The sequence below is a fragment of the Stegostoma tigrinum genome, chromosome 19 (genome assembly GCF_030684315.1).
Source record: "Stegostoma tigrinum isolate sSteTig4 chromosome 19, sSteTig4.hap1, whole genome shotgun sequence".
Classification (NCBI taxonomy): Eukaryota; Metazoa; Chordata; class Chondrichthyes; order Orectolobiformes; family Stegostomatidae; genus Stegostoma; species Stegostoma tigrinum.
In genome coordinates, this window is record NC_081372.1 from 57,418,055 (window position 1) to 57,435,704 (window position 17,650).

The window sequence follows — 17,650 nt, forward strand, 5'->3', positions numbered from 1 at the left end:
ATTTATCTCTCAATTCAACTTAGCATAAAGTTAAATCTGGAGAACATACAGGTTTCTATTGGACAATGAATGGATTAAAGAGAGCCTAATGAGTAATCCCCCACCTTGAATGATGTGGTCATTTTGATCTATAGCTCAACCTGGACACAGACAGCCAGTGAAGGGGTCAGGAAATTAAATTTTGGCTCCATGTCCAATTAAGAAGAACCACCACCTCTAACTTCCAGTAACTAAAGGAAATGGATAAGGTGTCAGTAAAAAGAACTCTCTCTCTCTCTAAGTTTGGAACCAACTAATTTCAGCAGTAAAGTAATATTAGTTTGTTCACAGGGATGGAGTGGTATGCTTTGCTATTTTATATGTTCTGAGGAATTTTCAAAAATGTATTGAAATTCACTGTAAATGTTACCATGTTTCATCATGTTACCTGTAAAATCAAGCAGCTTGTTGGAAAAAAAAGTCAGCATCCCAGAGATTCTCAACAACCTTGATTACAAGATATTTCTTAGCTTTAACTCAAAACCGGTCTGCTTACCGCCCTTATCTCTGGCATAAGTCAGGATGTAATCAGAGGATCCTCTATGTCAAAATGGATTAAAGTCAGTTAACGTTGACTGTGTTGCATACAAGAAAGGATCTTCAGGATGCATGGAAAAGGGACCTTTCGCCATCCAAAGAGACAAAGCAGAGGTACTGACTGTAATCTTTTCTCCATTTGGATGAGTGGAATATCCTGGTTGCTAGGTGACAGAGAAGAAATAGCAATCGCCAACAGAAGACAATCACTAGTCATCTGCTTTGTCTTCTGAATTGTATGTTCGCGATGTATAAAGGTTGGTGAAAATCGCCAACATGGACTTCAGGATAAGTGGTAAGAGGTAATGTCGAAAACAGATACATAATAAAAATTTATGATTTACTTCACAACCTAAGAATGCAGTGTGTGATATGGTGCTTCATCAGTAGGTGGCCCTGTCCACTGCAAGTACTACTGTACGACACACAAGGGTTTCCAGCACTTGTCTGAAATCTAACTTCAGTCTTTGATTGATGATGGTACCTCAGGTAGTATAAATATATTGGTCATTGTTATATCTCCAAATTTCACATTGGCTATCCAGATTTTATCGGATGACCAGAGTGATGACTATCTGCGTTCCGTATCGATTAAAAATAAGGGCTGCTGCACTAGAAATATAAAGGTCGTCATAAAATATACCCAAATTACAGGCCGGCCATCTCATTTCCTGTCAAAAATCAGAGCTGACCTTTTCTTGAAATCCTCTGTCTTCGGCTTGTGAGCCACATCTTGCTTCAGGCTTTTTAGAGCAATCAGGGATTACCTGCCGCCAGTTCCATGTCACAAGCATGATGCCTGTTTATGCCAGTGAGATGGCACATTATTTCAAATTAGTCTTTAGGAATTCCTTTTATCTTTTGAATGGACTTTCACAGAGCATTTACAACCTTCACCTTCTTGGGTATTATTGCATCATCACATATTTGGACCAAGTGACCAGCCCACCATAGCTGTAAATTTACTATCACTATCTCTCTGTTTGGCATATTTAATCTTCCTTAATGTTGGTAATTCTGGACTGTGGTCTAATTTTCACTGGCTTTCTGAGGTAAAGGTGACTGACTTTGAGTTTGATGATAGTTTGTGCTCTAACTACTGCAAATATGTAGCAAAATACCAAATGATTGCCTTCTAGACCTTAACTTCAGTTGTCAATTTAATAGTCTTTTAATTGCATTACCACACACAGAACTGTCCATTGACACTACTGGATGTAATAAAAATCTATGCATCACTTCATAATCTAAGAATGCAGTGTTTGATATGGTACTTCATCAGTAGGTAGCCCTGTCCACAACAGGTAGCATGTTCAATGGTAATATTGAATGGCATGTAAGGTTTTCCAGCACACTTGTCTGAGATCTAACTTCTGCCTTCTTCAGATACCAAATTTTTTACAATTATCTAGAAAAGACTTGAAGGCCCTTTTTTGTGTGAGTGCCCACTGCACAATCATTTGGTCCTAAGCAATTATTTTCAGAAAATTGAGTTTTTGATTATAGGTGGTGGAAGCAAACAATCACTCCTTTATCCAGCTTGCTCCTGGCATAAGCAAGCATTGAAGCAAACCAAGTAGGATAGGAGCTTAAATGCAACTCTGTTTAACTCCATTGCAGACAGGAAAGAGGGTGGAGACGTCACCACCTTCCATGATCATCACAGAACTGTTGGGTCATCAGGTTAACCTGTTCAAGTCAGTCAACGTTGACCAGTAGGCAGACCAAAGGCGCTCCCTGCTGACTGTGTCAAATGTCTTTGTAAGATCAGCAAAGACATAGCATAGGTCCAATGACTTGTTTGCAAACTTCCGTTGAAGTTGTCTCGCTGTGAAGATCATACCCGTATTTCCTTTGCCTTTCCAAAATTCACACTTGCTGTCAGGAAATAATTTCTTGGCTAAATGCTTGACGTTCAAGAAGATCCTAGCAAATATTTTCCTTGCAATGACAAGGAAATTTCTCAATGATTTTTACAAAGATACCTACTGCTGTTGTGTTTGAATAAATGGATAACCCATGAGTTAGTTTTGCTCGCCAACTGCAAATGATCAAAGATTGAGCTGGTCAATGCCCTCCTGCTGGTATGTCTCAGCAATGGAACTAGGTACCACTGATGGGTTTTTACTGCTTTAGTGATCTCAAGCAAAAACAGCTTTTACAGAAACATACAGTACTAATAGACTTGATTTATGACTTTATTTTCTTTGCAGGATGTGTGATTAAGTAGGCTCTTAAAATGATTAGTCCAAATATCCAAACTGTAGCTATGTCAGTTAATATGGTTTAGCCAGCAACGCTAATGAGGAGAGTGATGCCTTCAGTCAGGAGGCTGCAGATGGTTCGCAACATCTTATAGAACCATTCCATATCACGTGTGTCAACAATCATCTGGATGTCCTCAGCTTTTTGTGAGCTCATTGTGCTTATTGTTCTTCATAGCTTTCTTTGCCTTTGATGCCACATCTTTCAACCATGCTTGATGAAGGCTCTACGTTCCACAGAGTAATTCATGGTCTCCATGTTGCTCTAATTAAGTCAGTCGCAGTGTTTTCTGGTTTTTGCTTCTGAGGTCTCAACTAACTCCAAAGATGTCCCTAAAGCTTTTTTGCAGTCCATTTCAACATCACTGGAAGCCGTTTTGACAATACTGAGATGATTTTTCAGAGATCCACAGAAATGATCTCGCACTCCAGTTTAGCAGCATTTAATCTGGTAGTCAGTCCATTTTTTTATCCTAGTCTTCAAAACAGCTCCATCTAGAGTACGAGCAAGTACGAGCAAATGAGTCTGTACATCATTCAAATCTTGAGAATCAAGCCATAATCTTAGACTACATATTGGTCTAACAGAGGGATGAAATCAGGCGCCATTATTAGTTTATTAAATTATTTTATTTGATATATTCTATGATCGCAGTTACGGTTTTAGGAGATAACTTTACATCATAGAAAACCACAGCATCAACCCACAATGCAAATTAAAAAGTGTAAACAACATCTTAACTATGTACACAACTCGAATATTGTTATTCAGTCCAGTTTCTAATTCATAAATCCACGCTATAATATTTTATAGTATTGGTGCACCATTTTGCAGTTACGTTACTGGCCTATGATTTAGCAATTGTGTTGGGATAGCAAACAGTTATTCTATTTGCAACATCATTTTGTGGTTTCTCAATTTGCATCTAGCTATATACCTCGATATGTCACTTTGGTTATTGTTTCAATTTATGCATCTGGGATTGAGTTATAATGGACTTCACACAGTATGTTGAGGGAGGGTTGGGGTGCCATCTCAGACAGCCGCATAGAAGTTCAGATTGTGTGCTTTTTTAAATTCATTCATGGGATGAGGGCATCACTGGCCAGGGCAGCATTTATTGCCCATCTCTAATTGCCCAGAGGCAGTTAAGGGTCAACCACATTGCTGTGGGTCTTAAGCCACATGTAGGCCAGACCAGGTCAGACCTAACCATGATGCTGAGAAATCTGAGGACCTGAAAGAACACTGATAGATATATGGGCTGTGCTGTTTAGTAATTTGAGATATTTTGTATTTCACTCCAAACTCTGCAGCTACATCGGATTCTCACCTCTTGCTTCTTCCTATTACATGGATCAATGTACAATGTAAACATCCAGTGGGAGTACATGTAACTACTCTCAAAGAGTTGTACAAGTTTGAAAATTGATTGGGTTACTGAAAATGAAACAGACATAGAAGAGATGCTGAAAGGCTAAGTGCTTCTATGATCACAATGGTGCTAAGTAGGTTTGACTGTAAAACTAACTGCTTAAACAAATATTTTGTATTTGCTTTCTAAGGTGAAACATGACAAGTGGAGCTAACAATAGTTCAAACGTTAAGGAACAGTATTCGCTCATACAGACAGTAAAATTCCCACATTATGGGCACAGCAATAAGTGTGACTGTCTCAATCTACCAGAAAACAAGCATCTGCCCTAAAGGATGACATTAGTCACTGTTTCCATTTTGGTTAAATAATTGTTAAATCATTTATTCAAAACTAAAAATTTCCAATAGTGACTTGATAAGTGTGGATTTTTTTGAAATCACTGTGCATAGGTATTATTACACCCCTCTGAAGCAGGTGGGATCTGAACCTGGGCCTTCTGGCTCAGGGACAGGGACACTATTACTACACCAGAAAAGCCCTTTCAAGCGTAGTAGAACACATTTAAATACACCTGAAAACGTGAGTGTGAAAACTATCCCTTTCATGTAAAAGAGGTTATTCTGCTTAACTAAGAACCTGCCTATTATTTCTATGATCCAGTTAGTTAAAACATCACTCTTGCATTTATCATTGGTGGTGAATATTGGTGGTGTTGACAATAGAATGGAACTGTTTGTTAATAATGGCAGACAGGCAGCTGAGCTACAACACTGGATGCAGTCGGAGCTGGGCGGGAGCAGGACCTGTAGCTTTTACATGCTTTGTGTGGGGAAGCAACTCTTAATTAGACGGCCTTGCACATTCTTGTCCCCTCCAACTAGGTTGATGAACAATCCTTTCCATCACTTTTTACAATTCTTTGCATTTCCAGTTTAAAAGAACATGAAAGAATCCCTTAGCCCCTTCTACACATTCCCAGATTCATTGGGATAATCCCTTGAATACTCGCTTCTGGAAGGAAGAACACACCAGAAGCACATATCAAGAAGTCAGTCTCATACTGTGCACGTATTCTGTTAAGTAAAATACCTGGATAAATCCGAGTCTTTTTTTGTATTCATTCACAGGATGAGGGCATCGCTGGCTAGGCCAGCATTTATTGCCCATCCCTAACTAAAGTTGAGAAACAGCTATATTGCTGTGGTAACAAGTTGTAGAGCTGGATGAACACAGCAGGCCAAGCAGCATCAGAGGAGCAGTAAGGCTGATATTTCAGGCCTAAACCCTTCTTGGGGTGGATCTGGATTCACATGTGGACCAGGCCAGATAAGGACAGCAATTTCCTTCCCTAGAGAACCAGGTGGGTTTTTTTCCAGACAATTGACAATGGTTCGATGGTTATCATTAGACTCTTAATTCCACATTTTCATTGAATTCAAATTCCACCATCTGCCTCAACGGAATTTGAACCCAGAACATTAGCCGGGTCTCTGGATTAACAGTCCAGCAATAATACCATAAGGCCAATCGCCTCCCATTTAAACTGAAGAATGTGCATCTTGGGAAAATGAAGTGAGCAATGATTAAATTGTTTTACATACGAATGAACAGGTTAAAGTACAAAGACGGGGCTGATGTAAAACAGAAGGTGATGGAGAAACTCAGTATTCCTGGCAACATCTGTGGAGAGAGAAACTGCAATAAATTTTCAAGTCCAGTATGAATCTTTTTTGGGAGGGGGGTGATTATGCAGTGATACACCGCATCTTTGTGCAGAAAGGGGGGTCATAGTTTTAAGCTGGTTGGAGGAAAGTATAGAGGGGATGTCAGAGGCGGGTTCTTTACACAGAGAGTTGTGAGAGCATGGAATGCGTTGCCAGCAGCAGTTGTGGAAGCAAGGTCATTGGGGTCATTTAAGAGACTGCTGGACATGCATATGGTCACAGAAATTTGAGGGCGCATACATGAGGATCAATGGTCGGCACAACATCGTGGGCTGAAGGGCCTGTTCTGTGCTGTACTGTTCTACGTTCTATGTTCTAAATCCCTGGTGGTCTAGCCATTTCCTATGCCCGTAATTTCCTCCAACCAGATATCTGGAGTCTTCTAGCAGTGACCTCTCACACATTGCCATTTTCCCTCAACTACCACGGACCTAAATTTTAGAATTTTTTCCCTAAATTTTAGATTTCTTCCCTTAATCTTTCTGCATCTCTATTTACCTTGAAGCTGTTCCTTTGCTTTTAGCCATCTGTCTTAACTACTACTTATGCAGCTTGCTGTTCAATGCTATCTAATAATGCTCCTCCAAAGTAACTTTAGCTGTTTTGCTTCCTTAACAGTGCTGTCTAAATATTGTGAATGTTAATTCGAATATGATGATGAAATTAAAAGCAAACTGCATGGACTGCCTGCCTTTCCATTAAATGAAAAAGCATGATCTGTGTGTATAAAATATTTTTCATATCGTAGGACACCTCAAGGGATTCACTGCCAGTAAAATATTTTGAAATATAACCACTGAGATACTGTAGGAAATTCTTTTCCAATAACAGAATATTGGATAGGCTGAAGTATTAAGTTCCTTGAACAACGGTCAGTACTGAGATCATTTACTTGCACGATAGTAGCTGTAAAATAACAAATTTGGCTATCATAGTCTAGATCAAGGGGGCATAACTTTCAAATTAGAGCTAGGTCATTCAAACATGACATCAGCAGGCACTCCTACACATAAAGGGTAGTGGAAATTTACAACATTCTTCATAAAGCAGCTGTTGAGGCTGGAGATCAATTGAATGTTTTGAACTGATATATTTGTCTTTGGGTAAGATACTAAGGGTTATGGAGCTAAGTGAGTAGATACAGATCAGTCACAAGCCAACTTCAAAGCAGAAAACAGGCACAAGGGGCTGAATGTTTTCAGCATTCAGAAAATTAAAAGGAATAGGAATAAAATTTGTCACGAAAATATGACTGGCTAGGTCAGTCCTCTTTTTATGATTTTAAATGAAGACAAGTGATTTAATTTTTGACAGTTTCAGGGTCAATGATTAGGGTCCAGACCCTCTGCCACTACCATCTTCCTCAATCACAACACAACTGACAGATTTCTTAGGTAGCCCTCATTCTTTGTCTCAAATTAGTAAGTTTTTTGGGCAGCAGAAATAATAATCTACAATACCTGACAACACTGAACCAGTTTTCACAGTTCTGAAATGGGATCAAATGGAGATGGAAAGGCAAAGAACTGACTGCCAGCAAGATGATTGGAAATCCTGTGTCCATTTCCCCCCAGTGCCATTTTGCATTGCACAAGAAAGGGTCAGGGATGAAGACACATTTACTCAAAATAACGACCTACTTAACATCGCCGTGGGCTCACTACCAACCAACACAGGCTAAGATCTTTCTTTCAGATTTTAGCAGCTGTCTGGTTTTATAACAATTGGAGGCTAGAACACAGTTTAAAGTAAATGAAACTGTATTGCATCTTTGATAGCTCACCACTAAATGGGGTAGAACAAGTTGTATTTATGTTCATCACAGTGAGTTACGACAGTGCAGCAGTTGGGAAATGTAGTTACCCATAAAACTAATGGCAATTGATGTGCAGAGAAGTAAATAAACAACATTATAAACATGGAAAAGATTTCCAAGTAGTTAAAAAAAGTTCATCAAATGGATGAAAAGGTAGGATAGAATTCACACTAGTATGAAATAATGTGTAAATGTTTTTATTTCCTCATAACTTTGACGCTTTAACCTCAGGTATTTTCTCAGGATAGCAGTTTATTTAATTGGGAGGTTTACGGACACTAGGCTTTAATCGAATTGTCTAATATTTTAGAAGTGACTGACTCTATTTACACAATTGAATGAAAAGTTTGTTTGTTTACTGAGGAGTTTTATGGACTCCAGGCTGCAAGCCAACTTCCTCATCATTTTATAGATTCTGAACTCTTTTCCACAGTCTACTTATTTGGAGGGTTTTATATATTACTTGACTTCTTCAACTTTTATGATGTGCTTGCAAGCTCTGTTCACAAAGTTGATAATAGTTGACAAGATGAGGGTAGGGGAATGAGTGTGAAATGGTGAGGGTAAGTGAGGTGAGCATATAAGATAGGCATTTCAATGTGGAGATTTATTGTGACTTTCAGCAGATGCTGGGAATTGGGTAAATAAGACCAGAATCAATTCCTATCAGGTGAAAAACTTAGAAAAATCAAGTTTTAATCTTCTTAAAACTCTGATTTTGTTTGTGTTTCACATTCAACTACAATTTATTGGTTAATGCTAAATTACATTCAATTTGAATAGGGCACTTGAGAGTAATATAATTAAGGTGCCTAGCTTAAACTGCTTTTATGTACTAGAATTGAACTAACTCAGAGCATGTAAATACAAGCATGTCAGTACAACTTACCACTGTGACTTTAAGCTGAGTGCATTGGGTTGGGAAAGTAAATACTCCTTTGATGCTTCTAACTTTTTTACCCAATGGGAATTGATTCTTGTCTCGCTATAAGGGAAGAAGTTTGGTGAGTACCTGGCCACTGACTGAGTCTGTTCTATTCCTAAGATTGAAAATAGTATTGGAATTGGTGGCAAGGTTAAGAAAACAAAGAAAATAATTAGGCAGTTAATTAAAATATATTAAGTCTAGCAAGAGAATGGATGTGACACAGTTGCAGCATGTGGGAACTCCTAAGGTCAGTGTGATTCAGAGCAAATATGTGTGCAGTAAATGTTAGTGACTTGAGTCACTGAGCTGGAGTTCAAGATACAGACATTTTGACACATGAGGGAGGGTGTAAGTTACCCAGATATTCAGCACCAGGAGGTGGTCACACCTTTACAATAAGATTTTCTGGTTTGATCAATCATCAGACGCAGACTTGTGGAAGTCCAGCTTAGGCATGAAAAGGGATCCAGACACAGGATTGCAAAAGCCTCAGCCTTTGGAACTGTCAAACATTTTGACAGTTTTCAAGCTGACCTGGATGACAGTTAGGGCCGCAGGACTGAGCTGACTCATGATGGCACCATAGTACAGAAAGCCATTTAAGTAGGGGTCAAAAAGAAACATAGTCATCACAGGGGAAAGTATAATGGGGTGGACTGACATAGTTCTCTGCAGAGTCCCGATAGCTGGATTGCCCGTCCAGTGCAAGGGTTCAGGACATTCATTAGGGGCTGGAGAGGAGCCTACAATGGGAGGGGGAGGATCTAATTGTTGTGATCCATGAAAGTACTAATGACACAAGGCAAGAGGTTCTGCATTAGCAGTATGAGAACCTAGGCACAAAATCTGAAAGTAGAATCTCAAAAGTAAGAGTCTTGGGATTATTATCTGAGCCATGTATAAACTGGCATGCAACAAATAAGATTAGAGGTGACTAGTATGGTAGAAAGTGAGTTCTGGTTCATGGGGCACCGGCACCAATTCTAGTGTACCAATGGGATGGTCTGCATCCAAATTGTGCTTGGGCTGAGGGTATAGCAAGCTGCATACCTAGGGAAGTTGAGAAGGTTTTAAACTAAGTAATAGGGCAAGGCATCAAATTTGGGAAGATATGGCATATCAAGGTCTAGAGACAAAGCAAAAGACAAAAGTATTAGTATTGGAAATTATAAGCAGGCTGTGACAGAGGTAGCAAGTACAAAACTAAGAGTAAATCAACAGAAGTTTAGTGATTACAAAACTAATAAAAGAATGAAACGAAAGGCTCTGTTTCTGAATGCATGTAGCAAAACATGCATGCAGCGGAACAAAAAAAATGAAATGATAGCGTAAGCAGAAATAAATAAATATGATCTGATAACCATTACAGAGAGATGACTGCAGATGAAATGAATTGGAGCTTGAATTTAGAGTGGTCCATGGTTTTAAGAAAGACAGAAGGCTATGAGAAGATGGTGTGATGGCACCATTAATTCATTATTAATATATTAGCCCAATAGAGAGTGATGACCTCAGTTCACGAAACCAAGATACAGAAACATTTTGGGTACAGGTGAAAAACAATAAAAGGCCAGAAGTCACACATGACATGGGGTACAGGTCTCCTGACAGTTGGGATGTAGTATAAAAGAAGAAATAATCAGAGCTTTTCAGAAAGATATGATAATAATCCAGGGGGATTTACTATATATTCAGCCTAGAGCAGGATAGTCTACATTTGATATTGTATAATTAATTAATGATGATATAGGTAGCAACTGTCATAATGTGACTGAATTCTACATTCAATTTGACGGAAAGAAGTGTGTGTCCAAGACAAGCATTTTAAGCTTAAGTAAAAGCAAATCAGCAGTCACGAAGGTGCAGCTGACTCCAAGTGAGCCAATTAGTTAGGTTAAGGGATATATCAACAGGGGTATAGTGGATTTAAGTGGATATTTCAGGAGACCAGAGAATACATAAATTCCAACATAAAAAGAAAAATTCCAAGTGGACCCACTCTGTGACTAAAGAAATTAAGCATAGTATCAAGTCTGCGTGGGTTTCCTCTAGGTGCTCCGGTTTCTTCCCACAGTCCAAAGATGTGCAGGCTAGGTGGATTGGCCATGCTAAATTGCCTGTAATGTTCAGGGGTGTGTGGGTTATAGGGGGATGGGTCTGGGTGGGATGTTCCAAAGGGCGGTGTGGACTTGTTGGGCTGAACGGCCTGTTTCCACACTGTAGGGAATCTAACCTAATCTAACCTAAAAATTGCATAAAGATGAGTGGTAAGTCCCAGTACTGGACAGCATATTTTTAAAAATGACTGAAAGATTAATAAGAAGTGAAAAGATAGAAAATGGGAGAAAGCTTGATAGAAATATAAAAACAATTTGTAAGAGATTTAATAGGTATTTTAAAAGAGTTAACAATGTAAGCATTGGTCCTGCAGACTGTCTGGGGAATTAATAATGGAAAATAAGGAGATGGCAGATGAATTGTACAGATATTTTGCCTCAGTCTTACTATAATAGATTCAAGTAACATCCTGGATACATGTAGAAATTAGAAGCAGGAAGAGAGTGAGGAACCAAGAAAACTAAAGTCGCCAAGGAAGTAGTACTGACTAAATTGTTGGAGCTGCATGCTAACAATTCCTGGGTCCTGATAGGTTTCATCTTAGGGCAATAAGTGACTAGTAAGATAGTTGATGCATTGGAGTTAATTTTCAAAAATTCCTAGATTCATGGAAATTTTGATTACATTGGAAAACACTAAATGTAACTATTTTATTCAAAAATGGCACGACACAGAAAAGAGGAAACGTCAGGCCAACTGGCTTAATATCTTTCATAGGAAAGATGTCAGAAGCCATTGTTAAAGACGTGATAGCAGGACACTTGAAATAATTCAAGACAATCAGACAGTTAACATGGTTTTGTGAAAGGGAAATCATGTGTAACCCATTTATTAGAGTTATTTGCGGACATAACATGTGTGATGGATGTACAACATCTAGATTACAAGAATGTATTTGATAAGGAACCATGCCGAAGATCATTGCACAAAATAAAAGCTCAAGCTGCAGCAGATAACGTAATGGCATGGACAGAAGATTGGCTGGCTTTCTGGAATAAGCATAAACGGGACATTTTCTGATTGGCAAGATATAATGAATTGGTGTGTCACAGGGATGAATGCAGGGTCCTCAACTGTTCACAATTTACATAAATGATTATAGATAAAGGTATCAAGATTACTAATTCTATTGATGACATGAATGTTGATAGGAAAGTAAGTTCTAAAGAGGCTGTAAGGAGCTACAAAGGGTCATGGATATGGTTGAGTGAATGAGTGTCATGTGGGATAATGTGAAAAAGTCCAATTAGGCAGCAAGAATAAAGAATAAACATATTATCTAAACAGCGAGAGCAATCAGATAACGAGGGATCTGGATGTCCTAGCTCATTAATTGCAAACAGCTAGTTTTTAGATACAGCAAGTAATTTCAGAAGTTGATACATTATTATTTATTGTAAGTGGTATAAAATGCAAAAGTAGAGAGGTTACGCTTCAGTAATACAGGGCATTAATGAGATAACCAGAGGACAGCATACATTATTGGCTCTCCGTATTGTATATGTGTTGGGAGCAATCCAGAGAATGTTTGCTGACCTGGAATGGGAAGTTGCCTTATGAGAAAAGATTGGACACCCAGAGGAGTTTAGAAGATTAAGAAGGATCTTGGCAGGTAGAAATCAAAAGCATGCTTACTTCTGGGGGAAAATCAAGAACTAGGTGTGACGGAATGAAGCGAAATCTTTTTCTCACAGGGTTTTGTGGACAATTCCTCAAAATGCATTAGAAGCAAAGTTCTTGAATGTTTTTTAGGCAGAGGTAGATACATTCTTCATAAGCAAAGAGGGCAAGAAGGTTATTGGGATTAAGCAGGAATATAATCTTAATGAATGACAGAACAGGCTCGAGAGGTTAAGGAGTTCTTAATTTGTACGTTCCTTTGTTGGTGTTAGGCCTTGGGGTTGAGATTATGAATGAGTGTAAGGCTGGTAGAGGTAGGGAGGTATGGGTGAACTGAGTGAAGGTAAGAGGAGGAATAGTGAGGAGAGTTGTTTAAATTGATCAGAAGGCCTTCCAAGCACAGGTCAACGTTTGCCTCTGACTCCGTTGTAAGTAATGGGCCTGTATTTTCTGAAAAAGAAACCAGGCCTTTTAAGCTGCTATTCTGGCTAACCCATGCTTGTTGCCTCCTGTAGTGGTCCTGCTTCCATACCAATTAAGGTTATAGCAGTTGGAAAACCCTGTTTACCGTGAGCCTGGTGACAGATGCATGATTGCAGTGGCAGGATTATTCTCACTTTCTGATTTGCACCTCTGAAATGAAAAAAGGGTCCCCAGGACCAGAATATCCAACTTCTCAAGACTACCGCACCAGCTACTTTGTCTCTCATTTCTCCAATGCCAGTCGGGATCCCTGAGGTCCATGCAAGACTGCAGCTGCAGGAAGCGGAACAGAATGCATTGGCATGGCATCAGCATGCCGATTGGCACGTGCAGACCATCAGAGCAGCTGCACAACTATGCAGCTTACTCACAAGAGTCACATCAGTCATATCAAGCAATTCCAGGAGAGGGAGTGGCATGATAATCAATGATAGTCAGTGCAAACCCATAGTAATCAGACACTTCATGACATATACATAAAAATTGATGCCATTTTCAAAATATTAAAAGCTGAAATTTGTAAAATATGATCTCACCTGAAAATGTTGAGTTGTCTCTTTCCAGAAAGTGCTCCAATGTCGGTAAGTGTACAGTCAGGTACACAAATTCAAAGATTTCATGTACAGTATAAAATGGGTGGCTTAAGTTAAAAATGGCAAGCAAGGAATAAACACTTAGAGTGGTCACTGGCAGTGCACTGATCATTTAAGTCATAATTCCCATTCCCTTCCCACTTCAAACAGAACATCTTGATTCTTCACATTGGCACAGAGATGTACAAAGAGGGTCTTAGCCTAAGTACACCAAGTGTATGATAGGCTTTATGCCTTGGGTTCCAATCCACATCGAAGGCTTTCGATTCGGTCTTCAATTATTTAGAACTTAGTTATTTGGGTTTTTAGGGCTGGGTAGAAGTTGGGACCATCCACTTAAGTTGAAGAATCAAGAAATTAGATTGAATTTGAGTGCTTTATCATTCTCCCTCTGTGGCCTTTCCAGAATAACATCCCAGAGGTGCTAATGAGGGCTGATTTCTTTAAATATGGCATCCGGCACAATACCAGACAACAAGATCAAAGCAGTGGATTCTGAGCTAGGAGTTTGGAATGTCCTAGAATTAACCTGGCTGCATTACAGTGGATAGAGAGGGATTTTCAACAGAGATTTTTTCAGTTGACAACCCATGAATTCAGTAGTTGGGGTAACTATGATTGATCCTGGTGACCTCTCCTCATCCAAAATATGTTTTCATTGTATGATAAAACCTGTCTAAAGGCTAGATTTCACACTGAATATAATGAAATACTCTCATCATAATATGACCTCCAAATAGGAATGATTACTTTTGTTGAGTGATGCCATCAGACATGGGGCTATACAACTTGCAATCAAAGTTCTAGTTCCTTTAAGCAGAACATTTTATCTGAGTGATACAGCCTTGGCCTGCATTGGTCTGTTTTGACAGTGCAGGTTAACACCTCAGACCCTCACCTCCATGTGTGTAACCATAGAGTCCATCAGCTCTTCACCAAACGGAGGGTTTGCTTCAAAGGAGCCGCTGACCGGTGAGAAAGTCAAGAATGAGCTGTAAAGGAGAAAACAAGTGGCAGCTTTCACACTGTTCAGCATCAGGTCTACAGCCAGGTGTACACAAAAGGCACAATACACAGAGGACATGGTGCTTCACATTGTGAAACAGTAAAAACATATTCATACACACTACAAACAATCACCTTCAGAAACCAAAGTGTCCCAGCATATGCAGCTCAAATATAGTGATCTGACCCTCACTCACAAAATGAACTCAGGGATTTGGCCTCTTCCTATAGCTGTTCTGAAGTGTATTTAACTGATTATGAACAATTTCTCACATTACAAAATGATCCTTTATTGCATATTTCCTGCAAACCACTAACCACCTGTGCATTAATAGTAAATTTTCATCCTTGTACTCAAATCCTTCCAAAGGCTTCAATGCTCCCTATGTCTATAATCTCTTTCAAGTCTAAAACCACCTCAGTATTCTACAATTCTTCAATTCTGAACTTGAGAGCAACCTCAACTTCCTTCATCCTTCCAGTGGCAGCTATATTGATAGGTGCAAGGGCTCAAACTCTCTCCCAAAATGTCCATTTCTTCCTGTCACTCAGAACAATTGCAAAGAAGGTAAATATAATTGCAAGGAGCTGTTCCCAAAATCACAGGTTGATTCTCTCCAGCATTTAATTCTGACAGGCTCACAGTGGGATTCAACAGTGAGTCTATCAGCATCACATGTGGGAGAGAAAGTGTTCAACTGAAGGAGCAGAAAACGGGGAATATAAGCAATTTTATATCAGCCTGAGTCCTGGAGCCGAGCTGGTTGTCTACAGGATGGGGACTGGGAGGGTGAGAGGAAGATACTGGTGTGTAGAGGAAGGGAATGAAAATCAGGAGACTATCACGGGGCTGGGAGGAAGTTCAGAGTTGGATGGACTACTGGCATGGTGAGCATTGGGTAATCCATCAGGAAGGGGCAAATGCAATCTGTTGGGAGGAGGAGAGAGTTGGTAAAGTCATCAGGAGTGAGATGAGTGATTGGTGAACCATTGTTGGTTGGACAGTTGGGGAGGAGAGCTTGGTGGTGACGGGAGTTGGATGAGCAGTCAACAGCAGTGAGAGCAGGTTGGGTTGTTGGAGGGAGGAAGAGAGTCAGACAGGCTATTAGCAGGGGGTGCCAGCTGGTGAACTGGTGTGAAATGAAATGGTGATTGGCTGGGGATGTGGGTGGATCAGTGAGTGAAGCACTGGCAGGCTGGGTCGATGAGAGAGTAAGGGACTGGAAAGCTATGTGGGTGGGTAGGTGAGAGACTGGCAGGCTGGGTGAGTGAGACTGGGAGGCTGGGTGGGTGAGGGGCTAATAGGCTGGGTGGGTGGGTCAGGTACTGGCAGTCTGAGTGGGTGAGAGAGAGACTGTCAGGCTGGGTGGGTGGGTGAGTGAGGGACTAGCAGTCTGGGTGGGTGAGAGAGGGACTCGCAGACTGGGTGGGTGAATGAGGGGCTCGCAGGCTGGGTGGGTGGGTGAGAGACTGGCAGGCTGTGTGGGTGGGTGAGGTACTGGCAGGCTGGGTGAGTGAGGCACTGGCAGGCTGAGTGGGTGAGTGAGGGGCTGGCAGGCTGGGTGGGTTGGTGAGGTACTGGCAGGCTGGGTGAGTGAGGCACTGGCAGGCTGGGTGGATGAAGTGCTGGCAGGCTGGGTGGGTGGGTGAGGTACTGGAAGGCTGGGTGGGTGAGTGAGGGACAGGCAGCCTTGGTAGGTGGGTGAGAGATCAGCAGGCTGGGTGGCTGAGGGACTGGCAGGCTGGGTGGGTGAGAGACTGGCAGGCTGTGTGGATGGGTGAGACTGGCAGGCTGGGGGGGTGGGTGAGAGACTGGCAGGCTGGCTAGGTGAGTGAGGGACTGGCAGGCTGGGTGAGTGAGGGACTGGCAGGCTAGGTGGGTGAGTGAGGGACAGGCAGGCTGGGTGGGTGGGTGAGAGACCGGCAGGCTGCGTGGCTGAGGGACTGGCAGGCTGGGTGGGTGAGAGACTGGCAGGCTGTGTGGATGGGTGAGAGACTGGCAGGCTGGGTGGGTGAGTGAGGGACTGGCAGGCTGGGTGGGTGAGTGAGGGACTGGCAGGCAGGCTGGGTGAGTGAGGGACTGGCAGGCAGGCTGGGTGAGGGAGGGACTGGCAGGCTGGGTGGGTGAGAGACTGGCAGGCTGGGTGGATGAAGTGCTGGCAGGCTGGGTGGATGAAGTGCTGGCAGGCTGGGTGGGTGGGTGAGGTACTGTCAGGCTGAGTGGGTGAGCGAGGGACTGGCAGGCTGAGTGAGTGAGGGGCTGGCAGGCTGGTTGGGTGGGTGAGGGACTGGCAGGCTGGGTGGCTGTGGGACTGGCAGGCTGGGTGGCTGAGGGATTAGCAGGCTGAGTGGGTGAGGGACTGGCAGGCTGGGTGAGTGGGTGAGGGACTGGCAGGCTGGGTGGGTGGTGGAAGGACTGGCATGTTGGGTGGGTGAGTGAGGGACTGGCAGGCTGCGTGGGTGGGTGAGGGGCTGGCAGGCTAGGTGGGTGAGTGAGGGACTGGCAGGCTGGGTGCATGACTGAGTGAGTGAGACAGAGCCACAATCCCCACCCCTGCAGGCACAAGATTCAGTTGGTGAAAGGGGAATTGGTCTGGGTGGGATGCTCTGAGGGTCGGTGTGGACTTGGGCCATAGGGCTTGTTTCCACACTGCAGGAATTCTATGATTCTATGACAGGCTGGGATAACAGAAAATCCCAAGATGAAAAGCAACCCGCAGCTGACCCCACTTTCCTATAAATTCTGCTGAGGTCAGCTCCAAGTTCACCTCACCAGTGGTGAATGCAATCTTGGAATTTGTTCAGCTCAGTGTCTGTCCCCCTCCCTTTCACTGGTGATCAGGACTTTGGGCCTAGGTGACCTCTCTCTCTGGCTTTGCTTCTTAACTGAAAAAGCAAAAGAAAACGTTTTGTTACTTATTTAGCACCCCTGCTTGGCACTTTTCAATTGTCATAAAAAGATCATTTGAACCACTGTATCTTTGCTGGTCCTTTTAAAGGACAAGTCAAATGTTGTCACTCCTCCGTTCTCCCATTAGGTCCTCTGATATTCCTCCTTCTCTTCAGCTTTGTTGAATATTTTGAAAATGTAATAAAACCTATGGCACAATGCAGGACACTCGGACCATCATGCTTACACAAGCC

The 17,650-nt window shown here is 41.7% G+C and overlaps 1 protein-coding gene across 3 annotated transcripts in view; it reads right to left on the reverse strand.

Moving 5' to 3' along the window:
* pcif1 (phosphorylated CTD interacting factor 1) overlaps positions 1-17,650 on the reverse strand; it is a 153,970-nt gene that overhangs the window by 11,830 nt on the left and 124,490 nt on the right. For all 3 annotated transcript variants that reach the window (XM_048549792.2, XM_048549793.2, XM_048549794.2), the window contains one exon: positions 14,400-14,493. In XM_048549792.2, the coding sequence (XP_048405749.1) occupies positions 14,400-14,493 (94 nt within the window). The remainder of the gene's footprint in view (positions 1-14,399; positions 14,494-17,650) is intronic.